Genomic DNA, 27,644 nt, shown 5'->3' with positions numbered 1-27,644 from the left:
GTGCATCATCACACATGTTCTTGAGGATAAACATCATTAGTTGCAGACAATGGCCGCAAAAGAGGCTGGCTTTAACATCCTTCACAAACAGCATCCAATTCTAGCAAATCAATAGTGTATTTATACCATTGAATGTAAACCGTTGATCTTCCACAGGTCTCACCGATTGCAAGTCCAGGAGAGAGTTCGTCATCCATCATCAACTCTCACCCATCATTGCCACTGTCAAAGGCCAGAGGACACAACCTTGATGCATCTTAAGAATTGCATTAAATAGTAAAACAAGTAAAACTGAGCCTGAGAAGCATGGCACAACTAAACATTCAAACTTTGACCATGAACGAGGCCCCTCAAAACAAACTGGAAAGTAAGTACTCAGCACAGCCAAGCATCCAATGTAATATAAAGTGATGCAGTTACAAGCACATAAACTTGATTTTCTTTCATTTGATAAACCCATACATAGCCCTCATTAAAGAGTGGATGTAAGAACTCAATAACGGTATTTGGTGGAATAATCTTTGGGTGCAATGACCAGACCACGGCCTTTCCTTGCCCCCCTGTAGACGGTTTCGATGATGTCAATGAACTCTTGCTTGTCCTTAAGAGCCCAGTTGATCTTATTGTTGTTTCCCGTGCCCAAATCAATCATGATGTGCTTGTTTCTGAAGAAGAACATGACTGTTGAGGGGTCATACAACTCATACATGGTGTTGAAATCCGGCACCTCGGTGATATCCACCAGGTATAAGACAGCAAAGTTCTTTATTGTCTCTGCAACTGAAGCTAGCACTTCATCCATCTGCAACCAAACTCAAAATTGATAAATTGATCCCAAGACAGTGATGAAAAATTCTGTTTGATAGCCTGAATTTTATGCACAAACTGAAATTCAACAAAAGAAGTAATCATAAATTAAATTTTTTTTTGAAAATTGAGAATTTTATTGATACTATGGAAATTACACTGGGGACCAGAGGTCTCAACTTGCAATTCATAGAATCAATTAAGGATATGGCCAGGAGCATACTCCTAGACCAACTAAAACCAAAGAAGATAATCAATCATACAGAAATTATCATTGATACTATTCTTTATCAAATCTCTCAAAATAATTTGTAGTTGGGTGATCCCCAGAAAGCTCCAGCAACGGAAAGTAGGCACACATGTGAAATAGAGCTGCTAAAATTGGTGTTAGCTAGTTATTTTTTACTTAATTCTTGAAAAAAAAAAAAAAGCTGCACCTCCACCAAACCACGATTTATATGATCATTTTTGTTTCTGGTTATTTGTTGTATACATTCGATCTACACTGAAGAATCTAGATATTATTCTGTAATACCATTTGCACATTCTCATTTATGTGAGTTCCAATTTTTCTAAGATTGGTGCTTGCAATTAGTGGATAAGCACATACATATATTCATTCATTTTGTAGATACTTCAAGTGTTATATACATGAAGGTCAAATGCCTTTATACTACAAGTTTCAGGAATTATTAACTAAAGCATCATTTCACTGAAGCAACAACACAAGGAAATGTGATTTGAAATGAAAAGCTCTTTGACAGAAGTTTCAAAATTGTACGACAGGTCATGACAAGGAAGCAATGAAGAAGCCATAAGTAACACACTAAGAAGAAAAACTTGCAACCTCGGAAGCATTAAAATAAGATTGTTCAGCTTATTAATGTCGGTGCCGAATGATGGGATTAGGAAAGAGAATGGCACTTTAGGTAAAATGGTACCCCAAGATGCAAGAAATGCCATTGCTGCTATCTTTCTCACACTTACAGACGCTTCATACTTTTTCATAGTTGAAGAAGCCCGAAGTAACACAATAAGAAGAAAAATTTGCAACCATGGAAGCATTAAAAGAAAGATAGTTCAGCTTGTAACTGTCCCGAATGACGGGGTTAGGAAAGAGAATGGCAGGCACTATGGGTAAAATGGTACCCCAAGATGCAAGAAATGCCATTGCTGCTATCTTTCACACACTTTTTTTTTTGAATGGTGCTATCTTTCTCACACTTATGGAAGCTTCAAACTTTTTCATGGTTGAAGAAGCCATAAGTAACATGCTAAGAAGAAAAACTTGAAACCATGGAAGCTTTAAAAAAGATGGTTCAGCTTGTAAATCTCTGTGCCGAATGATGAGGTTAGGAAAGAGAACGGCAAGCAGTATGGGTAAAATGGTATCCCAAGATGCAAGAAATACCATTGCTGCTCTCTTTTTGACACTTAAGGAAGCTTCATAATTTTTCATGGTTGAAGTTGAAAGTCTCAAAGAAATATAGGGGCACCTTTGAAATTGAATGGTGCCCTCCTTGAGGAATGGCTTTGGTGGTTTGGAGAAGAGAACCATCAACAATGCGCCCGGGTCATTGAAAGTACGTATGGTTCTTTTTGTGATTAATGGATAGTCGATGATAAGCTCAGACATTGAGGATTAACTGTTTGGAGGGATCTCTTGATGCGAAAGCAGGGATTCAATAAAGGGATTAGATCCAGGTTCTACTCTGGAGATGTGATCAAGTTTTGGTATGACAAGTTCAATGATGAGGCACCATTGAAGGATGCGTTTTATGGATTTGTTTGATGTGGCTGTGAAGATTAAAAGGAGTGAACCGTGCCTCCTTGGGAAGCGGCTTTGGAGGTTTGGAGAAGAGAAACATCAATTATGGGCCTGAGTCATTGAAAGTAAGTCTGATTCTTTTCCTGGTCAATGGATATCGGATGATAAGCTCAGACATGGAGTATTGATTGTTTGGAGAGATATCTTGAGGCAAAAGCAAAAATTCAATGAAGGGATTAGATTCATGGTCTACTTGGGAGATAGGATCAAGTTTTGGTATGACAAGTGGTGTGATGAGGCATCGTTGAAGGATGTGTTTCCAGATATGTTTGCTGTGGATGAAAATAAAGAACTATTTGTTAAAGAATACTTTGAAAGGAGGGACAATAGGATTTCCTCGAAGCTTAACTTTTGGTTGAATTTCTTTCAGAGGTATTTTATATGGTGCCCGATCGGGCACTAACAAGGGCAGGGCATAGGGCATCCACCGGCTAGGGTAATGAAATCCCTTGAAAGAATTAAGGCAACCCGGGGATACCTTTCGAGACTCAATGGACATGCCCTATGTGGGCCAAAGGCTTGGTGTATCCTTATTCAGGAAAATCCTCACATCTCTCAATAGTAACGGGTTTTGAGTTAGCCTAACTCTAAGTTCAACATACCTTATATAGGCATGGCGTACAACTACGTGAATATGCTGGGCTTATGCAGTGTGATAAAGGCTTGAAGGTTCCCCTTGCCGAAATGCGTGGACAACTCTTACCAGGAAGCCCTGGTGCGACGGGAAGCCCAACATAGTTTCCTTTTAATGCCACCACAAGGGTGAGGTGCGAAGGGGTAGTGCTTTCATGTCAAATGGAACATCAGCCCACTTTTTCACCTTTTTAAGTGGCTGCTGTTGGATCAAATATCAAGGGCAGATGCCCCTCCTCCCTTGTTGGTGCCTGATCGGTCACCATATAATTTCTCCCTTGATAGAGAGCCAGATCGGGTGGCCAAGCTTCTAGAGATGTTGGAGGCCTATTACACTAAAAAGAATAGTGAAGATAAAAGGGTTTGGATCTAGAGCTCTTCCGAAGTGTTCATCGTCAAATTATTTTACCAACAGACTGTACTTGCCATGTATTCTGCGCTTAGCCAGGGGACACTATTCCAAGCCCCTAAGAAAGTCACCGGCAGCAGCCTCGGCAGCAACGACCTCGTCTTCTTCGCAATCTGACATAGGGGTGCAACTTGGGTCAGGTTGGGTCGGGTTGAGGCCAACCCGACCCAACCCGATTTCCAACCCGGCTGGGTTCAACCCGACCCAAGGCCGATTCGCAATTTCCTCAAACTGACCCAACCTCAACCTGACCCAACCCGATTTCCAATTCGGGTTGGGTTGGGTCGGGTTGACCCGATTTGATATGGTACCAACAGTTGACCACCTCAACTCAAGCTGGGTTGTTTTGGATTTTGAGAACCAATAGTGAGTCACCAATAATCAGTTTTTGACTCACAATCGGTTCTCAAAATCCAAAACAAACAGGGACTAATAATTAACAAAGGGAAATGTTATCCGCACCAAGGATTTAAATTTCGGTTTTCGTACCGGTTTCAAACCCCTTCAAAATCAAAATTTCGACCTAAATTTCGAAATTTCGGCCGAAATCCGGCGAAACAAAGAAAAGACTATTTATTCAATATTAAGTTTCAGCCGAAATTACCAAAATTTCGGTAAAATATTAAATTAATTAAAAAAAGGTTTTTTGGGTGAAATTTAGGAAAAATCGAAATTTCGACCGAAATTCCAAAATTTCGGTCGAAATAAAATACCGCTTCGGGTTTTTATGATTTCGGTGTCGGTCTCCACAGAAATCCGAAATTTCGGTCTGAAATTTTGGATTTTGGTCGAAATTTAAAACCATGATCCGCAATACTATATTTTGATGATCACACTCCTCACTTTATTAAAGTACAGTATGGCCCGCACCATAGGATTATCCAAACCGTCCATTGTGGATTGTGGAGACTATTTCAATGTTGAAAAAGAAAAACACATACAAAACTTCTTCAGATGGAATACAATAATATTAATATAAACTAGGATCACACGTATATGTTGAATTTAACATCACTACTAAATGGGAATTTGAAATTTCCAATTCGGGTTGGGCTGGGTCGGGTCGGGTTGCCCGAAACCCCAACCCGATTTCCAATTCGGGTTGATTTTTCCCAACCCTAACCCCACCCGATTTGCGAAAAGCTTAACCCGACCCAACCCAAATTCGGGTTGAACCCGACCCAAGTTGCACCCCTAATTTGACAGTAGTGGAAACTCTTCTAGAGGAAGCATGGAACATTCCAACAGCGCCCAGGGTGTTTGTGTTTGGCTAGACCGCCTTCCTTGATAAAATATTAATAGTGGAATATATGCGCAAACGCCACATGCTAATTATTGATCACTCAACTCTATGCATACAGTCAGGAGAGTCAGTAGATCATATGTTCCTTCACTGTAGTTTGGCCAGAGTTTTTGGCTGATTTTGTATGACGTGGGTTTATTCTGGAGTGTTGGTCCTTTATTCCCTGGCAAAAGAAAAGGAAAGATAATAATGAACGTGACATTGCTAGCTGTGATTTGGGTCTTTTTTATTTTATTTGGGTCCTATGGAAGGAAAGAAATGCCCAAGTATTTAAAGGCTTTGTAAAAAGCCCTCAATTTTTTTATTTTTTTTTGGAAATTGAAATTTCACTTAGCAACCCAAGAAGGGGTGAATTGGGTGTCTTTTCAAATTTTAAGGATTTTGAAAACTTTGATTGCACTAGTTTTAGATTGAATAGGAAATTAAAAATAGGATTCAAAGCAAGAGTAAAATCCTTACCACAAGAGAAGAGGTGAAGAGACAAAGAAGCATTGACACAAGGATTTTTATAGTGGTTCAGTCTTAGCTCAAGACCTACTCCACTCTTTTCAAGTTGCTCTCCTTGAGGATTCCACTATCTTCTCCAAGGAACTTAAATACGGCGTTCCTTCCGCCTTGTACAAATCGAGTTTCGAGCTCTAAGGGTCTTCTACGGCGCCCTTTGTGCCAAATACAAAGAAGATGAAAGGTTTTAGCTTGCTTGCCTCTAGATAGGCTAATTACATGTAAAGCTCACTCACTCTCACAAGAAAAAATATCACCAAATGAAAAACCCTAAAATCTCTCAAGAATAATCTAAGGTAAAGGCACAAGAGAGAGTGGAGAGTGAAAATCTTAAGGAGGAGAATGAATGCTTTTTATTTAGTGCTCTTAGAATATTTTGTAAACTCCTTAGATGGTTCCCCAAAAGTCCCAAGGTTCATATAAATATAGGGGAGAAAATATGCATTTTTTAAGCTCCCCAACGGTCTTCTCGGAATCCGGGCTCGGAGCTCCGACATTATTGTTTTTAACCTAGAACCATTCTCGGAGTTCCGAGAAGCCTGTGCACAGCAGATTTTCCTTATGTTTTTTGCTGATTTTGTTTGGGCTTTTGGAACTTTATTTTATCAAGTTAAATAGAATGTCATGAGGGTCTAACAATGTTGGGACACCACTATGAACATTCACAAACCTATTAAGTTCTACTTAGATTGATTTTAACTCTCCTTTGTGCCATAAACCTAGACTATGCATGAAGGACCATTTACATTCTAATTTTACTTGGTCTTCAATCTTGTTGGCACCTTGTAGAGGCTTTGACATGTCTTCACTCAGCTTGATTGATGATTTAGCCAAGCTTGAACTTTTAAGTTGATTGCCATCATTGTTGGGCATGAGTTCAACCTTGTCTTTGAATACCTTTGACTTGCCTTTGTGATGGTGATGCCTTTTTCATGCCTCTGAGCTTGAATGATTTGTCATTTGTCGTTCAATCTCGAGGATGCTAAAGCTATGAACACAATAACTTTGCCAATGGAAATCATTAGTGTATAAAACCTTTTATAACAAATTGAGTTTGTTAATCATCAAAACATTTCAATGGGAGTACTTGTTGAACCCTTGGGCTAACAGAAATTAATAGCTCAAACCATTTCTTGGCTATGTATCTTGCCCACATTTAGGTTCGTCTCAGCCCATGATCTTTGGTACGGTTGGAGGGAGATTTGTGGTAGTACGGAGCATGTGACATCGTAGTCCTAAGCATGCCTGGCCTCGGTCTGCTAAATCTCAACTTTAACAAGTCTAGTATGGGGACTCACGGGCCATTAAAAGTAGGCAGAGTATTTCGAGATGAAAATGGGTCTACGTAGTGGGCTTTTTGGGGTCCCATTGGGAGCACGAATTATAATGAGGCAAGGATTAAAGCAGTGCCCCAGGACGTCGAGCTTCTAGAGAGTAGTCTCGTGGATTAAGTGATTGTGGAGAGAGACTCTCTTAACATTATCAGATGGCTGAAGGGGGGCCATGCCTTCCCTTGGAGATTTGCTCCTTCGTTTGAAGAGATCCAAGATCGAGTGGCGTGCTCATCCATTTCCTTCCAGCATATCAAAAGATCAGCAAATAGTGACGCCGATAAGTTGGCTGCCACAGGGGTAATCAAGGAGAGCCTATAGTTGTGTCAGAACCACGAATGGCACGTATAGTGAGTTTCCAATTAAAATAGGACTGCACCAAGGATCAACTCTAAGTCCTTATCTTTTTACGCTAGTTATGGATGAGCTTACGGAGGGTATCCAGGATGAGGCGCCGTGGTGTATGTTATTTGCAGATGACATAGTATTAATCGACGAAACCAAAGCAGGAGTAAATGCAAAGTTAGAGTTATGGAGAACTAGTTTGGAATCCAAAGGTTTTAGACAGAGTAGGACTAAGACAGAGTATATGGAGTACAACTTTAGTAATGTAAGGAGGTGGGACGAGGATGTAGTAAACATGACTGGACTGGAGGTACCTAAGAGGGATATCGTTCGCTATCTTAGTTCAATTCTACATAAGGAAGGAGAGATTGAAGAGGATGTTAACCATAGAATAAGAGCAGGTTGGTTGAAGGGGAAGCTTCCCTCGGGAGTTCTGTGCGACCGTAAAATCCCTACCAAGTTGAAGGGAAAGTTTTATAAGACAGCTGTGAAGCCAGCATATTGTACGACTCAAAATGTTGGACCACCAAGAAGCAGCATGTGTATAAGATGAGTGTAGCGAAGATACAAATGCTTAGATGGATGTCACACAAGGTTAGATAGAATTAAAAATGAAAACATTCGTAGAAAGGTGGGGGTGACACCAATTGAGGAGAAGATGACAGAGCACCGCTTAAGATGGTTTGGACATATCCAACGTAGGCCTTTGGATGCTCCGGCGACTCATGCCAAATTGATGGAGTAAAAGGAGATAGGGGCATACAGAAAACTTGGGTAAAAACAGTGAGGAAAGAGGAAAGACTTGATAGCCGACCCCAACTAGTTTGGGACAAAGACTTTGTTGAGTTGATTTGAGTTTTGTCTATGTTCTCTTGTACAGACCACTTCGGTTGTGGGGCATCCTGCTTTTTCTTCTATTTAATGTAATCCTTTGCCAATCAAAAAAATAAATAAATAAAAAGAAAATAAAGGAGCTGTACTGCTGTAGAACAAGAATACGTAAAACCACAAAATACTGAGAATGGAAAGCACATGCTAAGATGGAAACATCCATGATATACAGCTGAACTGCACGGCCATCTACTAAAATTGAAACCTCTACTATATTTCCAACACAGAGAGTGAAAAGGTTCTATTTCCTGATATTCAAGGTAAACTTTCAGTTGAGGAGAAGAAAACACTATGGAAAACAATTGGCCAGACAGCCAGAAGTGCTTCACCTCTACCCCTCCTTTGGAATTTAGCCTGCCGTCAAAAGGGAAAATTTGTTCATCTTGATCCACTTTAGCTAACCACTTCCTATATTCCTCTCTATTTCAAATTCATAGTCTAGTCAACCTCACATACCAAAGTATCAGGCCAATGAATAGAGCAGAGTGCAAAGCAAACAAAGAGCCACATACCAATACCAGGCGTCGTAACATTCATCTCGATCTTGTTAAAAATCACCATTTTTCTACTTTTTCTTTCGGGCCAAGAGTTCCCCTAATTTTTTTGAGATTGTGAGTCTGTGACATAAACCTACAAATTCTTCAACCGGATCCAAGTAAAGTATTTAATAATTATTTTGGATCTTTTTCGATCTAACAGAAAAAGTTGGTTCTAAGAAAGAGTTCATCGGATCGGATCTAAGAAAATTATATAAAAATCGCTAACCTAGGTTTCATGAGAAGTGAAGAAACAGAAGATTAGAAAAAAAAGAGAAATGTTGAAGAGATAAAAAAAAAGAGAGGAAGAATACCTGCATGCAGGTCTCGTCCCAGTCATGTCCGAATCGGACGACAACAAGTCGTTCTTCCTCTGCAAGGATGGCCTGATCTACGGCCCACCCTGAGTGCAGATGTGGAAGAAGATAAGACATCTCTCTCCCTTTCTTTCTTCACAAGATGAAAATTTCAGAATCAGAGGAGACGAGGAAGAAGATGAGCTCTGAGAATAAAATACCCAAAGTTTATAGAAAGAAAGCGTGATAACAAGAAACATCTGGAATGATCGCGTTTTGTTCTACACAGACAACTGAAATTACCATTCTTACCCTTGCTCCACTTGACAAATAAATCAAAAGATGAGGCTACTTTCGTAATATTACTCTTATTTTTCAAAAGGTACGGCACTGTTGAACCAAACCGTGAGATTGGAGTCTTTCCCCTAAGCTTGAACTTGGAGTTCCTCTCCAAAACGTGGTTGGAGAAAAACCAATGGTGTTTACAGAAATTAGTTTTCCTTCTTGCCTGAATGAAGCCTATCCGCAGAAAAACAATTAGTCAGAAGAGGAACCAGGGTTGAGAATCGTGGCTGTTAGGCCTAAAATCGGTAACAGGTTATGGTAGGGCTGGGTGGTCCGAGCTAACAAGCCACGATTGAGGGGCTGGTTGAGTCCTGCGCTGCACAAGAGTACAGACAAGAAAGAAAAGGGTCAGAGGACCAACCCGGAGTGATACTCCGGACGGGCGCTTCGACACTCAAGTCAGTATGAGCAGGAGTGCAGAGCAATGTCAGAGCAAAAGCTTAGAGTTTTGGTTCTCAGATTTTTCAGGACCCTCACCTTAGCACAAGTGAAGGCTATTTATAGTGATTCTGAGCCACCTGTCTAGGACAGGTGGTAGTTCTGAGCCACCTGTCCAAGACAGGTGGTGGCCTCTATATGGACCAGGTCTCATACCTAAGGAGGGCAGGTGGAGGTCCCTGATTGGTCCAGGTGCCACACCTAGTGGAGACAGGTGTTGGCCTTCCAACGGTCCTTGTGAGGGCCACGTGCCAGCAGCTAATTGGATGCTGAGTTCGGACCCCTCAGTGCTGAGTCCGGATTCCCTCAGTGCTGAGTCCGGACCCCATCAGTTGCCCCCTGGTTTTTCAAGCCATGAAAGTGGCTAGAAGAAGCAAAGAGAAAGTAAAGACAGCGTCGGGCCGGCCTTAAGGCCTCCAGGCAGCTTAGGCCGGGCTCAGACTCAGCTAGGAGAAATAGTGGCCGGACAGGAGACTCCGGGCGCCCTGGCCTGGCCTTGGAGTTTGGCATGAAGGAGTAAGGCCGGGCAGAAGGCATTCGGCTATCCAGCACGGCTAAATTTTTGACCAGAGGTCTGGGCGGCCAGGCGTCCTGGACGTCCTTGGTTCAGGAGGTTATGTGGTCCTGTTCGGCTAAGGCTGTGAACGGCCAGCCGGGCAGGTCTTTGCTTGTAAAGCTTTTTGTCGTCTAGCGCTTTTGTCGTCTAGCGAACGCGCCATATCCTGTCCGGACAGCCGGACAGGTCTTTTGTCGTCTAGCGCTTTTGTCGTCTAGCGAACGCGCCATATCCTGTCCGGACAGCCGGACAGGTCTTTTGTCGTCTAGCGCTTTTGTCGTCTAGCGAACGCGCCATATCCTGTCCGGACAGCCGGACAGGTCTTTTGTCTTCTAGCGCTTTTGTCGTCTAGCGAACGCGCCATATCCTGTCCGGACAGCCGGACAGGTCTTTTGTCTTCTAGCGCTTTTGTCGTCTAGCGCTTTTGTCGTCTAGCGAACGCGCCATATCCTGTCCGGACTGCCGGACAGGTCTTTTGTCGTCTGAATGCGCCATATCCTGTCCGGACATCCGGACAGGTCTTTTGTCTTCTAGCGCTTTTGTCGTCTAGCGAACGCGCCATATCCTGTCCGGACAGCCGGACAGGTCTTTTGTCGTCTAGTGCTTTTGTCGTCTAGCGAACGCGCCATATCCTGTCCGGACAGCCGGACAGGTCTTTTGTCGTCTAGCGCTTTTGTCGTCTAGCGAACGCGCCATATCCTGTCCGGACAGCCGGACAGGTCTTTTGTCTTCTGAATGCGCCATATCCTGTCCGGACAGCCGGACAGGTCTTTTGTCTTCTGAATGCGCCATATCCTGTCCGGACATCCGGACAGGTCTTTTGTCTTCTAGCGCTTTTGTCGTCTAGCGAACGCGCCATATCCTGTCCGGACAGCCGGACAGGTCTTTTGTCTTCTGGCGCTTTGGGACCTGTGCCTTGTATTTAATGCAGGCGGCGCATTTAATGCGAACGGCGCATTTAATGCGGAAGGCGACGTGGCGCACTCCGGCTGGCGGAAAGGGGCGGGATTTTTCTCGCTCTTCCCAGCCTCTCTATAAATACTGAAGTTTACTCTTCATTTCTTACTTTTCATCTTTTACTCTCCTCCTCTTCTGTTCGGCTACTCAAGTTTTCTGCCCGCTTCGGATCAGTGAGCCCGGAGGTCCTCGTCCAACACTTCAGTTCGGTAATCTTTTTTAGCTTTTCTTTTCTTCCCTTTTTATGTTTAGCACTAGTTCGGAGACGGACTCCAGCTCAAAGGAGTCCGGTTCGACCAGTACCACCACGGGGTCCGGGGCGTCGGAGAGGGCGGTGCCGGCCTCACCTATAGTGGAGGCCGGTGTTGAGGGCGAAGAGCTAGTGATCGTAATAGACGAGGAGAGCGGTGAGGAAATGAGTGTGGACTTAGACACAATCCCGGCCTGTGGGGACGGACCGGACCGGGTAGAAACCAGCGACGATGATGAGGACGTCGAAGCGACAGTTCCTCAATCGTCGCGCATGCCAGTCGAGGTGATAGCGGAGGCACAGATGGAAGCCAACCCACAGTATAACATCGGGGCCCTATACGAGGTGAACCATCTGTGGCCGAACAGGCTTCAGATCGTCAGGGACAAATACTGTATTCCTAGCCGGTACATTCTGAGGGCGGCTGTCGAAGGGGATCGGGCCAGCAACGATAGTGCAGACCTCTGCGTATATGAAGAGGCCTTACGGGCCGGGCTTAGGCTCCCCTTCCACCCCTTTTTTGCGGACGTACTGAATTATTACGGGCTGGCGGTTACACAGGTCGTCCCAAACTCTTGGAGAACGCTGATCGGCTTCTTGTACCTTCTTGAAGTCCGGCTCCGTAGGAACCCCACCGTGCCCGTCTTCAGGATGTGTGCGCACCTGAAGAGGCATAAGGACGGCGGCTGGATCTACATTAGCCAGAGGCCTGAAATGAAAATGATCACTGGGATACCTTCTTCCATTCACACATGGAAGAACAGGTTCTTCTATGTAAAGGACACCGTGCCGGGCTCGCACTGGCCGTTCTCATTACAATGGAGAACGCCGGACACTCGCCGCCTTAGTAAAAAACCAGCCCTCGAGGACTATGACCATATGACCTTCGCTCTGATCAAAGAAGAGCTCAAGCGAGGTCCAATACACTGCTCAGAGTTCGAAGAAGAGGCCGAGTTGGTCGCACTCGGGGTCAGTCGTGCGACGCCGGCACGTACGTAGATCTTTTAGGATAACATTTTGTTTTTCTGAAGTGTTCTTCAATTTTCATATTTCTGACTGCGCTCCGTTCTCTTTTGCAGAAATGGTGAAGCAGATGTCCCTTTTGGACAGAATCAAGCAGACCTCTGGCGCGTCCCCAGCGCAGGAGCAGCCCCAAACAAAGGGCAAGAAGAGGAAGGTGCCGGAGTCGACTCCGCCGATGGTCGCACTGGCTAAGCCTCTGAAAAGCAGCCGGGCGACGCATAAGCTTGCCCTATCGAGCCGGGCAGATACCCCGGGTCAGAGCTCCAAGTCCGGAGCGGCGACAGGACCAAGACACGGCGGGGCAGTACTGGGTATTCCGGCCGCCGCATCGGTTGGAGGTGACAACGTCTTCCGCCCGAACTGGGCCGTGCAGAAAACGGACACCGGTCTGGGGGATACCCGGGTGGCCACAGAGTTGATGTACAAGGGCGTCCTCTCACGCGACTGGTTGGAAGTCGAAAAAGAGGTGCCGGAGACCTGCGAAGCGGCAATCAGCTCCGCCCTCTATCAACTCCAGGTGTACTCGAGAGATATGGCCAAGAAGCGATATATCTTCTCTGAGACGATCACAAGGATCGAGTCTGAAAAGGCCCAGCTCCAGAAGGAGAACGGCGAGCTCAATGAAGCCGTCCAGATCAAAGAAGCCGAACTCAACAGCTTACAGGACGAACTGCAGAGGGTCAAAAACCAGGCCGTGCAGGATCTCCTAAGTTCGGCAGAGAGGGCCGGAAGGAAGGAGAAGGCGGCCGTGGAGAAGGCCGTGAAGGAAACCGAGGAGAGGAAGGAGGCTCAGCACTTCGACTTAGGCCTCCAGGCTTACAGGGCAGGTTTCCTTCTCTGCTCCGAGCAGGTGAAGAGGCTTCACCCCGACATCTTCTTGGACGGGCTAACCGTCCCGTATGCACCTCCGGAGGAGGAGGAAGACGAACCGGACTCCTCCCGGCCTATTGAGGTAGATGCGGAGGTGACTGTGGCCGCCGTCTCCTCTGCGGAGGGCGGCGAGCTTGGAGCCCTCACTCCCACAGAGGTCGTCACCGAGGTGGTGGCAGACGAGGAGGCCTGAGTAGCAGCCTTCTTTCTTTTTGGTGATATGTTTTTTTTTTGCACAGTTTGTAATGCCCATTCTTTGTAAGCCAGCTCGGCAAAGAGAGCAATTTTGTAATATGAATACTGAATACAAATACATTTTTGTTCAACTGTCTGTACGGCATTCTTATTTTTTGTACGCATTATTTCTGTGTTGCGTCGAGAACCGAGCAAAGGTGGTTTCCACTGCGGGCGTCCTGGTTGGAACTGATCTCCAAGCCACTAGGATGAGCCGGAGTGCACCACTACTGCTCGTCCTAAGTCTGCGAGAACCGAGCTGAAAGCTTGGTACTCAAACACTTAGGAAATATTTGAAGGTGGTTTCCACTGCGGGCGTCCAGGCTGGAACTGATCTCCAAGCCACTAGGATGAGCCGGAGTGCACCACTACTGCTCGTCCTAAGTCTGCGAGAACCGAGCTGGAAGCTTGGTACTCAAACACTTAGGAAATATTTGAAGGTGGTTTCCACTGCGGGCGTCCAGGCTGGAACTGATCTCCAAGCCACTAGGATGAGCCGGAGTGCACCACTACTGCTCGTCCTAAGCCTGCGAGAACCGAGCTGGAAGCTTGGTACTCAAACACTTAGGAAATATTTGAAGGTGGTTTCCACTGCGGGCGTCCTGGCTGGAACTGATCTCCAAGCCACTAGGATGAGCCGGAGTGCACCACTACTGCTCGTCCTAAGTCTGCGAGAACCGAGCTGAAAGCTTGGTACTCAAACACTTAGGAAATATTTGAAGGTGGTTTCCACTGCGGGCGTCCAGGCTGGAACTGATCTCCAAGCCACTAGGATGAGCCGGAGTGCACCACTACTGCTCGTCCTAAGTCTGCGAGAACCGAGCTGGAAGCTTGGTACTCAAACACTTAGGAAATATTTGAAGGTGGTTTCCACTGCGGGCGTCCAGGCTGGAACTGATCTCCAAGCCACTAGGATGAGCCGGAGTGCACCACTACTGCTCGTCCTAAGCCTGCGAGAACCGAGCTGGAAGCTTGGTACTCAAACACTTAGGAAATATTTGAAGGTGGTTTCCACTGCGGGCGTCCTGGCTGGAACTGATCTCCAAGCCACTAGGATGAGCCGGAGTGCACCACTACTGCTCGCTGATGTTTATATAAGTGACTCAAAGAGGGACACTTGTTCAGGAAACTTATTTTATTCATTCCAGAACTTGGACGATTACAGCAGTTCTTTACAAGTCTATGAAGGCAAACAAAATTACTGATAGTAGATCCGAAGATTTCTAGAATTCCAGGCGTGTGGTAGCATCTGTTCGTCGAGGGACTCTAACCGATAGCTTCCTGGGCGGATGACTTCTTTGATTCGGTATGGTCCTTCCCAGGTCGGAGAGAGCTTGCCCACGCTTCTTGGCTGGGAAACGGAGGCCTTCCTCAGGACTAGGTGGCCGGCACGGAATTCTCTTGGTCGGATCTTGACGTCATGATATCTGGATACTTTCTGCTTATAGGCCGCCGACCTGATCTGAGATTCCTCACGGACTTCTTCAAGCAAGTCAAGGTTGGCACGGAGTCCGTCCCCGTTGAGCTGCTCACTGAAATGGACGATCCTTGGGGAGGGGACGCCGATGTCAACCGGGATCACTGCTTCTGTTCCGAAGGAGAGATTGAAGGGCGACTCGCCTGTGGCTGTACGCGGAGTAGTCCGATACGCCCAGAGCACATGATACAGTTCGTCTGCCCAACGCCCGGCCTTGCCATCCAGTCTCTTCTTTATCCCCTGCAAGAGGGTCCTGTTCGTCACCTCTGTTTGCCCATTCGTCTGAGGATGTGCCACAGATGTGAATCTCTGCTCTATGTGCAGGTCAGAACAAAACTTTCGGAAGTTCCTCGAGTCGAACTGCTTGCCATTGTCCGTTATGAGGACTCGGGGGATTCCGAACCTGCACACTACTGATTTCCAGAAGAAGTTCTGTACATTCTGCTCTGTGATCTTGGCCAGAGGCTCTGCTTCTACCCATTTGGTGAAATAATCAATGGTGACAACGACGAACTCACGGCCTCCCGAGGCCGGCGGAAAGGGGCCCAGAATATCCATTCCCCATACTGCGAAGGGAAGAGGACTGATGATCGGGGCCATCAGAACGGGTGGCTGGTGGACGGTCGGAGAGAACTTCTGGCACTTCTCACACTTTTTCACAAGGCTCAGCGCGTCCTTCCTCAATGTAGGCCAGTACAGACCTCTCAGGAGGATTTTAATGGCCAGGGCCTTGCCCCCGAGGTGCTCTCCGCAGATTCCTTCATGGGTTTCCTGCAGGGCTAACAAGGCATCACTGGGGCGAAGACACTTCAGATACGGGAGGGTATACGACCTCTTGTATAGAGTCTCGCCATCCAGTGAAAACCTCGCTGCCCTCTGCGTGACCTTACGGGCCTCCTTTCTCTCTCCCGGGAGCTCTCCGCTGCGCAGATACCTGATTATCTCATCCATCCAGCACGGCTCGTCGTCAATCTGCATCACCACGACGGACTGGGCATCGATACTGGACCTCTTCAGAAACTCCATGCGAATTTCTCTGAGGGCGGTGTAACCTGATGCCGCAAGCTTTGATAGCACATCTGCCTTTACATTCTCTGCACGGGGGATTCTGACGACCTCAAAGCGCTTGAAATGAACGGCCAGACTGCGGACCCTTCCCAAGTACTTGATCATTCGCTCTTCACGGGCTTCATATACTCCCTGGATCTGACAGACGACCAGCTGTGAATCGCAGTACGCCCTTAACCTCTGAGCACGGGTCTGCACAGCGAGATTCATCCCGGCTATGAGCGCTTCATATTCTGCTTCGTTGTTGGACGCACGGAAACCAAACCTCAGGGCATAGTTTAGGACGAAGTCCTCTGGTCCAGTGAGAACTAGTCCTGCACCACACCCTGTCTTGTTCGATGACCCGTCCACATAAACTTCCCAGAGCGGCTCTTCATCAAAAACTGGGTGCGCGATGACGGACTCAGTCCCGGGGGGCGGTGATGCTCTGGAAACGACTCGAGGCTCCGGTAGAGCCAGCTCTGCTTCTGGAGACGGAACTGCTACCAGCCCGGGGTCTAGGTCCGGAACTGTGCACTCGGCTATGAAGTCAGCGAGAATCTGAGCTTTGATCGCCGGCCTGGGTAGATACTTGATATCAAACTCACTGAGCTCCACGGCCCACTTGACAAGTCGGCCCGAAGTGTCTGGTTGGTGGAGGATCTGTCTGAGAGGCTGCCCTGTCAAGACCTTGATCGTGTGCGCCTGGAAGTATGGCCTTAGCTTCCGGGCCGCCATAATGAGGGCGCACACGAGCTTCTCTACTCGCTGATATCTGGTCTCTGCATCGTGGAGGACCTTGCTGACATAGTAGATCGGCTTTTGCTGGTTAGACTCTTCTTTGATCAGTACTGCTGCAACTGCCAAGGGTCCCGCTGAGAGGTACAGAATCAGCTCTTCTCCTGGCTCCGGCGTGGACAACAAGGGGGGGAGGATAAGTACTGCTTCAGCTCCTCGAACGCTGCTTGACATTCCGGAGTCCAGGGCGCGGTTTTTATACCTTTGATCGCATTGAAGAACGGGAGGCATCTCTCGGCGGATTTAGAAATAAACCGCCCCAGAGCTGCCACCAGCCCGGTCAGCCGCTGTACTTCTCTGATAGTGTTGGGAGGAGTCAGCTCCATTACTGCCTTGATCTTCTCCGGATTCGCCTCTATTCCTCTCTGGCTTACCATGAAGCCCAGGAATTTGCCTGCTCCGACGCCAAACGTACATTTGGTCGGATTAAGCTTCATGTTGTGTTCCCTCAAGACTTGGAAGGCCTCTTCGAGGTCGGAGACGTGGTTGGAAGCACTTCTGCTCTTCACTAGCATATCATCAACGTAGACCTCCATGTTCCGACCGATCTGATTTCTGAACAGCTTGTTGACGAGACGCTGGTAAGTGGCTCCTGCATTCTTCAGTCCAAAAGGCATCACCCGATAGCAATAAGTCCCCTGGTCGGTAACGAATGATGTCTTCGGGATGTCTGACTCGTACATTCTGATTTGATTGTATCCTGAGAAAGCATCCATGAAACTGAGCAGCTCGTGACCTGCTGTAGCGTCAATGAGCTGGTCTATTTTTGGGAGTGGGTAGCTGTCCTTTGGGCAGGCCTTGTTCAGGTCTGTGAAGTCTATACAGGTCCTCCACTTCCCATTGGACTTTTTCACCATCACCACATTCGCGAGCCAGTCCGGATACTGGATCTCACGGATGAAATCGGCCTTCAAAAGCCTCTCCACCTCTTCTCTGATGGCTCTCCGCCTTTCTGGTGCAAAGTGTCTCCGCTTCTGCTTCACGGGCTTGCATGTCTGATCGACACCGAGCTCGTGGGTGCTAATCGACGGGTCAATGCCGGGCATGTCTGAAGGAGTCCAGGCAAAGACATCTGCATTGGCTCTGAGGAACTGAGCGAGATCCTGCTGCGCGGCCTCTGGCAGGGCAGAGCCGATCTGGACAACCCTCTGTTCGTCATCGATGTTCAATTGAATAGAGATGAGGTCCTCTGCGGGCTCGTTGACTGTGACCTGCGCTTCGTCTCTCAGATCGTACAGCTCGATTGGAAGAGACTCAGACGCATTCTTCCCTCTCAGCGCTGCCGCATAGCATTGTCTTGATTGGGGCTGATCCCCTCTGACTTCACCTACGCCTCCTGGCGTAATGAACTTCATCTTCTGATGATAAGCGGAAGGAATAGCTCGGAGGAGGTTCTGGCCAGGGCGTCCTAGAATGGCATTATAGGCCGACTTGGCCTTAACCACCAGGAAGGTCACCATGGCAAAGGACTGGCGGGGCGGCTCCCCGATAAGAACTGGAAGCTCAATCTGCCCTTCGACCTTGACAACTTCTCCTGAGAACCCGAACAGATCTGAGTTGGCCGGCTTCAGACGGTCAGCTCCGATCATCATCTGTTCGAAGGCGTGATAGTAGAGGATGTCGGCGGAGCTCCCGTTGTCGACCAGGATCTTCTTCATTTCCCAGTTCGCCACTAGCATTGTGACGACCAGGGCATCATCGTGCGGGAGGATCAGACCGTCAAGATCTGCCTCCGAAAAGGATATCTCATTTTCTGGCTCGGCCCTCTTGCTGCAGGCATGGACGGCGTTGACCTGCCGGGCATAGGTCCTGCGGGCCGATGAAGAGGTCCCTCCCGCGGTCGGCCCTCCTGAAATGGTACCAATAACACCATGAGGTTGAAGTTGAGGTTGAGGTACCTGAGGAGGGAGAACGGCCGGGGCAGGAGCCTGGATGCGGTCGCCCAGGGGTTGGGCGTCTCGAGGGCTTCTGTCTCTGGGCCTTGGGTTGTCCTGACGCTCCCTTCTGTTGTCATTATTTTTTTAAGTACCTCCCGAGGTACCCTCTGCTTATCAGTTGCTCGATCTCCTCCTTGAGATGAATGCAGGCATTGGTGTCGTGGCCGTGGCTCTTATGGAACCGGCAATACCTGGACATATCTTGCGTGCCCGCCTCTGGTGTCTGCTTCTTCGGCCATCGGATGAAATCTTCTTTCCGAATGGCTGCCAAAATTTGAGCCCTGGATGCGGTGAGCGGCGTGTAGCGCTCCCTCGTCGGGGGGCTCCTCTCCTTTCGAGGCCGGGGGGAGCTCCTTTCCTTCCGGGACGGACTGCTCTCCTTCCTCTGGGGCCTGTCGTCCCTACGTTGCTTGGCGGAGTTCTTCTCCTCTGGTCTTCTCTTGCTGACGGAATCCAGGGCAGCGAGAGTTTCCTCGACGGAAATGTACTCTTCCGCCCCGGTCATCAGATCTGCCAAGGACTGCGGATTGCGTCGAGCGACTGCTCTTCTGAAGTCGGTGGACCGGGCTCCGGCCAGAAGAGCATTCGTTGCCGCGGAGGGATCCAGGTTGGGTACCTGCAGGGCCTCCCTGTTGAACCGGCCAACGAACGCTTTTAAGGCCTCACCGTCTTCCTGCCTCAGGGCCATCAGTGAAGCCGTTGTCTTTCGAGGTCTTCTGCTGCTCATGAAATGCCAGGCCAGGTCGTCCCCGAAGTCGTCGAAATTGTCCACAGACTTGGGCTTCAGCCGTGAGTACCAGTCTCTCGCGGCTCCAGTTAATGTGGTGGGGAGTGCCCTGCAAAGGAACCCGTCCGACGCCCCGTGGAGAAGCATCGTGGTCGTGAAGGTCTGCAGATGATCCACGGGATCGGTGGTCCCATCGTACTGCGGGATCTGCGGCATCTTGAAGCCCAAGGGGACTGCCGCACCGAGTACCCTGTCTGTGAAAGGGGGATTGCTACTGAAGATCCTTGAAGCAGGGCGGCCATGATCTCTAGCCAGCTCTTCGATTCTATTATCGATCTTCTGGATTCTCAGTAACATCGGATCATCCCTCTGTTCGGCCAGACGGGCAGGTCTACTCCTTACGGCTGATGGGCTCCTTGCGGATCCGGACTGGCTGAGGGGACTCCTTCGCCGGTGCCGCGATCCCTCTCCATGCATAGGGTCTCTCTTGCTGCCACGTTTCTGCACGGAGGGAGATCGTGACCGGTGATGCTGACGAGGCTCAGGGCGCACGTTCCTGTCCCGCGAGCGGTGGTCTCTTCTTGTGGAGTGACGAGTTTGGTCCCGGGGTGGAGACGCACGTTCTCTGCGGGAGCTTTCTCCCCTCTGAACGGGTCGAGAAACCTCGACTGGGTGTTGCTGGAGTGCGGGGGCCGCATTCCTGAACTGCGCAACTACAGCAGTCATTTCTTGAAAAAGGGCCCGCATCTCCCTTGGGGTCGGGGTAGGGTCTGAACGGTCCGAGTGGGGCGAAGTCCGCTCCACGGCCGCCCCGACCTCCACCTGTGAGGCCAGCCGCTCACTTCGTCCTTCACGGGGGGCCGTAGCCCGGGTAGCCCGAGAAGTCGGAGGTGCTCGCTTGCCGGTCTGTCCTACCATTTTTATCTGAGTGAGATTTCGAACAGCCTTTTGTTGCGTAGTCCCACGGATGGTGCCAAATCTGTTAGGCCTAAAATCGGTAACAGGTTATGGTAGGGCTGGGTGGTCCGAGCTAACAAGCCACGATTGAGGGGCTGGTTGAGTCCTGCGCTGCACAAGAGTACAGACAAGAAAGAAAAGGGTCAGAGGACCAACCCGGAGTGATACTCCGGACGGGCGCTTCGACACTCAAGTCAGTATGAGCAGGAGTGCAGAGCAATGTCAGAGCAAAAGCTTAGAGTTTTGGTTCTCAGATTTTTCAGGACCCTCACCTTAGCACAAGTGAAGGCTATTTATAGTGATTCTGAGCCACCTGTCTAGGACAGGTGGTAGTTCTGAGCCACCTGTCCAAGACAGGTGGTGGCCTCTGTATGGACCAGGTCTCATACCTAAGGAGGGCAGGTGGAGGTCCCTGATTGGTCCAGGTGCCACACCTAGTGGAGACAGGTGTTGGCCTTCCAACAGTCCTTGTGAGGGCCACGTGCCGGCAGCTAATTGGATGCTGAGTTCGGACCCCTCAGTGCTGAGTCCGGATTCCCTCAGTGCTGAGTCCGGACCCCATCAGTGGCCACTCCGAGTGATTTCAATCAATCCATAACTTGGCCAATGAATGGTGAGAGTAGCTCGACCAAAGCTACAATGGGGAAGGCCAGTAACTTGCTCTCTCTTAACAACTTCATGAAGAAAGTAGAGGAAAGTGGAGCTGTGTATACATTTATCGGTAAAGAGAATTCCTCGCTCCAACTACCTCTTGATGTGGTAAAGTCCCCCTTAGCCGAGTTCTTCGATATTATGCCAGAGAAGCTTCCATCATGCCTACCTTCCATGCGTGACATACAATACCTGATTGATTGGCGAGTCTAAGATTGCCCAACCGACCTGCATACCGCGTGAGCCCACAGGAACATCAAGAATTATAATAGCAAGTTATTGAGGTGATGAGCAAGGGCTGGTTTGGGAGAGTATGAGTCACTGTGCCGTAGCCGCTTGCTCACACCAAAGAAAGACGGGTCGGAGAAAATGGCTGACTGCATCAAATCAATACATGAGAAAGTATGACTTCAAATCGAGAAGAGCAATGCAAAAAATGCAGCTGATTTACATCAACGAGCAGTACTATTTTATGTCCACGATTACACATTGGTAATTCTTTTCAAGGTGCGTGCAGCAGAAGAACATAGCAAGCTTAGCCCCAAAAGGTAGGTCCTTATGAGATCGTTTGAAAACTCAAAGACAATGCCTGCCGCCTAAAATTGCCAAGCCATTTGAATACGTCAGATATCTTCAATGTAAAAGATCTTATTGCATAGAAAGGCGATTCATCGGACAAAGAGAGCACAAACTCGAGGTCGAGTTTCTATCTAGAGAGGGCGACTGATGTAGGAGCCTATGATCATCTTATCCATGCCCACATAGCATAGAGGGACCATCCCAAGAGGGCCCACAAACAATACCAAGTTTAGACTTGGCAACACATTTTCATTTTTTTGATGGGCAAGCTAGGGTTTGGCAGGACCTGTATACTAAAGAATATTTTTTTTGGTAGGTAAGCTGGGATCGAACCTCCAACCTCAAGGTCGAAGGCCAAAGCCTTTACCATTAAGCTAGAGGCTCAATCCCATTTTAGATTTTGTCTGAAATTTCGAAATTTCGGCTGAAATTTTGGTTTCGGAGAGGAGCGAAACGCATTCCGAAACCGAAATTTATAAGCTTGCTTTTAGACATAAGTGTAACTATAATAAAGTAAAAAGGGAAGGAGGATAAAAATGAAGGGGAATAATGTCTCCTTTACAAGGGCAATCAACTTTTGAAAGGAAGTCCATCGCTGCATTTGCCTCTCTCGGTGTGTATTATATGCTAAGTCTTGAAAGAACTTGATTTTCTTTGATCTTTGCTAGGGTGGAGAGCTTCTTCCACGGGCATCTAAAGACGCCCATGACTACATTGAACGCAATTAAGGGATTCAATTCCTCCCAGATTTGATCCACTTTGTTTTCTATTGCTAGAAGGATCCCTTGATGGATCATAGTTAGTTCAAGGGCATGGATTTCTTTAGGATCCGTGTTGATTGAGAAGGCTCCATGACTGAAGCAATCAATGTCACGAAGGATTCCGCCTATGACTGCACGGCCTTCGTCCAACGAGGCGTCTGTATTGAGTTTGAAGACTCACGTTTGCAACACGTTTTCAATTCCTTAGGAAGTTGCCATATTGTTTGTTAGTCCTTAAAAAATATCATTATGCTGCCTTAATATATAGATTTAGGAAATATTCTTATGTTTCTTTGTCAAGCTATATGAAATAACTTTATTAAATTAGTTGTTTGTGGCACACAAAATCACATGATTTTGTGCCTCATTTTATTTATTTTTGAACGGCAAAGAATTATATTCATAAAAAAAGGAAAAACCGGGAGGTGCCCCAGTTTGTGCCTAATTTTATTAAACATAGGATAGTTTCCAATATTGGTTAGGTCTCTTCCCAAAAATATTGTAGAAGTTTCCTTTTGCTTTTATAATAGTAAGAGGAGAAAAGGAGAGGGTTTTTTGATGTGATTTCAACTATTGAAGAAAAACTTGTTCGTGAGATTGGTGGCTTTTTTCTCTTTTGTTCGGAGTTTCTCTCCAAAACGTGGTTGGAATTTATTTTTTTCATATTCCTGTACACATATTTCTCCGGTTGTACGCAGTTTCGATGTCACTTTATACGTATAGTGAAATTATATTGTGTTTGTGTCTCATAGGGGTATGAAATAGGTGCAGTCCTTAATATTTGATTCAACAACAGTTAAAAAATCGATTGTAATTGGATCAAAAGTCTTAAAAAAGTAAGCCACATTTGGACCAAATATAAGGGCGGTGCCCTGATTACGCGATACTTAGTAGAGGTGGCAATCCAACCGAAACCGAACCGAACCTATTCAAATTTCGGTTTGGTTTCGGTTCTACCTACCAAACCGATTCAAATTTCAAACCGATCCGAAACCGAATCGTTGCCCCCGATTTCCAATGATTATGAGTAAGGGGTGGCGAAATTAGCCGAACCGAACTGAAAATTCAAATTTCGGCTTGGTTTCGGTTCTGTAGAACCAAACCGATTCAAATTTCGGTTTGGTTCGGTTTGGGGGTCAAACCGAACCGAAACCGAACCGTTGCGACACCTAGGTGGATGGCACTACTGTAGGAGTAGACAATGTATAAAAAAATCCCTAAAAACTAGAAAAAATACCTAGTTTTTGGAGCTTTTCATACTCCCATCACTCCCATCCTCTAAAGTCTCTCCATCACACCAGGCCCTACAAATGTTACGTATCTCTATCATGATCCTCTCACACAACTGGACCCACAAGTATTCCACGAAAGGTTTTTCCATCCTTTTATCAATTTTCCGGTTATAAAGTTGGTCCCACTATATCCATATGGATAATTATAAATCATCCGATTAATAAGTTTCTTTAATCGAATATTAAGATGGGGTGTGCGTGTTACACGAGAGCATTTCTCTATCTAAGAGACCAAAATTGACCGGGATTTTAAGAGTTGTAAATTTCGAAATGAATTGATTATTAGTTGAATTTTTCTTGTGTTTTGCAGTATCCCATTCGAACTCAAATACCTGGGATTTCGGTATGATGAAAAAGAACCAACTTAAGAAAACTATATAAACGGAAGAAATGAAAGAAGAACATACTCAGATTCACTCCAAAAATCTCACATTACATACGAAAAGATAGTTTTTTTCTGTTTGGGTTAAGGAGATTAATTATGGGTTTGGGCTTTCATCTTGGAACAATGCTCTGGTTGTTCTTCCTGTTGTTTTCCTGGGTAGCCATAGCTGAAAATCAGTCCAAAGTATTCAACATAGAGGACTTCGGTGCAATTCCAGATGGCACAAGAGATACCACTCAGGTGAGTGTCCTTATTCTTTCACATATTAAGGACATTGGAATGATGAGGCCCATCAAGTGGGCCCTGATTTTGATTTCTACTAACCTATTTATTTTGCAGGCTTTATTGCGAGCTTGGAAAGAGGCTTGCCTATGTGACGGGATGAGTAAGGTTCTGATTCCCAAAGGGACATTCCTGGTGGGCCAAGTGGTGTTGGAGGGCCCATGCAAGGGTGGTTTGGAGTTTGAGGTCCAAGGTGTGGTGAGGGCCCCATCTGATCCCAACAAATTCGATTCTGATAGTTGGATTGCTTTTCAATCTGTTGATGGATTGAAGATCAACGGTGGCGGATCATTCGATGGCCAAGGGGCTTCATCTTGGTCCCGCAACAGTTGTGACCAGTTTAACAAGTGCAGGGCTCCACCAGCAGTAAGTTTTCAGTCACAATTAGGTTTTGGCAGTCCTTGGAAATCTCTACCATACACATGTCATGATATAAGGGCAAGTGGTCGATCGAATGAATGACTTTGTCATCACCCAAACTTATCCTAATCATCTAATCCTAGCATCCAATAATCTGTATTTCGTGTGTTATTGAATATGGATGGTAAAAAACTAGACGTTTGGATTTATTGGATGCTAGGATTTGAATCATCTAAGAAAAGACAGGAAAGGAGGTGCATACATATATAAAAGGGATTAGGTAGTGATATATTCACCCCATCTTCTTTCCGCGGCAACCTCCCTCTAGTGCATTTATAACTACTTTTACATTACTAGGGGTGGACCGGATAAGAATAAGGGGCAAATATAAATGTATCTATATGTACATATTCATGCATTTAGCTGACTAACTTATGTGTTTGTTTTTAATTGTGTTTCTTCCAACCGCAGTCCATAAGATTCAAGAAAGTCACCAATTCAGTTATAGACAGCATAACTTCAGTGGACAGCAAGTTCTTCCACATTGCAATTTTCGGATCAACGAATATCAACCTTCAATCGCTAATGGTGAAAGCACCAGATAAAAGCCGTAACACGGATGGAATTCACATATCGAGTTCTAACAATGTCATGATCTCAAATTCTGTTATAAGCACCGGTGACGATTGTATCTCGATTGGACAGGGAAGTTCCAAAATTTCCATCTCGGGAGTTTTTTGTGGACCGGGGCACGGAATTAGTGTTGGTAGCCTTGGTAAGTATGCGAATGAGAAAGACGTGGTCGGCGTGAACGTGAGGAACTGTACGCTCACTGGCACCACCAACGGTTTAAGAATCAAAACATTTGCAAGCCCTCGAGCAAGCTCTGCCTCCCAACTCTTCTATCAGGATATTGTAATGAACAATGTCTACAATCCAATAATCATAGACCAACGATATTGCCCAGATCGATCTTGCAATAATCAGGTACTCTCTCTCTCTCTCATGTTTGCTTTTGGTGGTTTCCATTTCAACTAACATTTTCAAAATACAGTCTAAAAATGATTGGTGTAATACTATATTTTACTATCTAATTATTTGAGTAGTTGCATTTAGTTATGGTTTTTCAAAGCTCACCTCTGGCTATACCCACTTTGAAAAACCAATCATGGGCAAAGCTTTATTCGGTTTTCTCCAAGTGACCAACTATGCAACTATGCATGAATTTTGAAAGAAAGGTTATTGTAACTTTCTATGGTTTTCAAATCAAGCCTTCACCATTATCATAGGCACAAGCATTAAGACGAATTAACTATAACTTTCTACTTTCTTATGTGAAGAAAATTTCATAACTATTATAGTCAAGAAAACTCTGGCTCATTTCATCCATCTCTCAGCCCATATTAATCGAAACATAGATAAAATGCCTCTGTTAGAAACAATCAAAAGGAAAATTAAGGGCCTATTTGGTTGCCACATGCCTGACATCCTCAAGGATGTCCCAAGTAGAAAAATGCTTTTTTGGTAAATTTTATGGTTTCCGGTAGCCAATTTAGCACCACAATCCCTAGAGATTACGAAACAAGATTAAAAGCTAATCATTGCTTGTTTGGTGATGTGGCACCCATGTTCCCTACTTATACCTTCTATGCCATCCTCCTCAAAAAAGGAAGAATTTGTCAAGTAGAATTTTGCTTTTTCTCTTTCTCTCTCTCTCTCTCTTCTCTCTTCCCGCTCTCTCCTCTTTCGATATATTGGTAAAGACACCCCCATTACTCTTATGAGATTAGCAACCAAACACTACTTGTCACTATTCTACCATGTAAATCCTAGGTAGATCAAACATTACAAATGTTTGTCTCCTCCTTATTGACTACTTATACCACTTATCTACATGGTAACTATCTGCATCCAAATAGACCCAAGTGTTTTCCAAACCAAAGGGCCGTAGTGATAGGCTTATTTTCTAATACTTAATATTCTCTAATATTTTATATAAAAAGATGCCACTGGGAAGGCTTGACTTAAAAATAAGTCTATCAGAAAAATCAAGTTTTGGGCTCAAATGGCGTGGGGGTATCAAGTTTTGGACTCACAATTTGCTCTCAATTGTTTCCCGATTTGTTTTGGATTTACAATTGATTCTCTAAATCCAAAACAAATAGAAACAACCTAAATGAGTATTTTTCACTATTTAAAGCACACGTTGACCTTTAAGCCTTCATTGACTTGGCCCTTCTTACTCAATCAAAAACCTCTTCGATAAAAATTCGTTGAACTAATAATTGAGTCGCCCAAGTCAACCTGATGTGATTTCTAATAGTTCTTATCGTATATCACATTAGACAAGCAGCTCTTACGAGTTGGAATGCTAACTCTTTTCTTTCTTCATGGCCAGTCTCCCTCTCATGTTAAGATCAGCGATGTTAGTTTCACAGACATTAGAGGCACCTCAGCATCCGAAGTCGCCATCCGACTCTTATGCAGTGAAGCCGTGCCATGTCAAAATGTGCAGCTTAACGATATCAACTTGAAGTATCAAAGAGAAGGGTCATCCTCCTCCTTATGTTCTAATGCTTATGGCATTTCCTCAGGCAATCAAGTCCCACCGTCGTGCCTCTAATCTTCCTGTTATTCATTTTATATTCACTTTATTCTTTTTTTTCATAGGATGTTCTATTCACTTTTACCTGTAAGGATACCAGAGGGCGAGCCTTGGTGCAACGGAAAGGTTGCTCCATTTGTGACCTAGTGGTCACGGGTTGGAGTCACGGAAACAGCCTCTCTGTAAAGTAGGGGTAAGGCTGCGTACATCTAGCCCTCCCCAGACCCCGC

The 27,644-nt window shown here is 46.2% G+C and overlaps 2 protein-coding genes across 2 annotated transcripts; one reads left to right on the top strand and one right to left on the bottom strand.

Annotated features, from left to right (window-relative positions):
- Positions 1–251: 251 nt before the first annotated feature.
- On the bottom strand, positions 252–9,132 carry LOC143886854 (thioredoxin-like protein YLS8). The gene is made up of 2 exons (XM_077391007.1): positions 8,902–9,132; positions 252–802 (listed from the first exon to the last, which is right to left on the bottom strand). Exons 1-2 carry the CDS (start codon positions 9,019–9,021, stop codon positions 494–496), a joined length of 429 nt encoding a protein of 142 aa, XP_077247122.1. The 5' UTR covers positions 9,022–9,132; the 3' UTR covers positions 252–493.
- A 15,131-nt stretch (positions 9,133–24,263) lies between these two features.
- LOC143886097 (exopolygalacturonase-like) lies at positions 24,264–27,432 on the top strand. Its single transcript, XM_077390067.1, has 4 exons — positions 24,264–24,407; positions 24,507–24,815; positions 25,281–25,796; positions 27,208–27,432. The coding sequence occupies exons 1-4, from the start codon at positions 24,264–24,266 to the stop codon at positions 27,430–27,432; spliced, it is 1,194 nt and encodes a 397-aa protein (XP_077246182.1).
- The last annotated feature ends 212 nt before the right edge of the window (positions 27,433–27,644 follow it).

This window comes from Tasmannia lanceolata, unplaced genomic scaffold, assembly GCF_043159265.1.
Source record: "Tasmannia lanceolata isolate RefF3 unplaced genomic scaffold, GAP_Taslan_0.1 ptg000011l, whole genome shotgun sequence".
Classification (NCBI taxonomy): domain Eukaryota; kingdom Viridiplantae; phylum Streptophyta; class Magnoliopsida; order Canellales; family Winteraceae; genus Tasmannia; species Tasmannia lanceolata.
The sequence above is the reverse complement of the archived record's forward strand: the minus strand, read 5'-3'. Positions and strand labels throughout refer to the sequence as shown.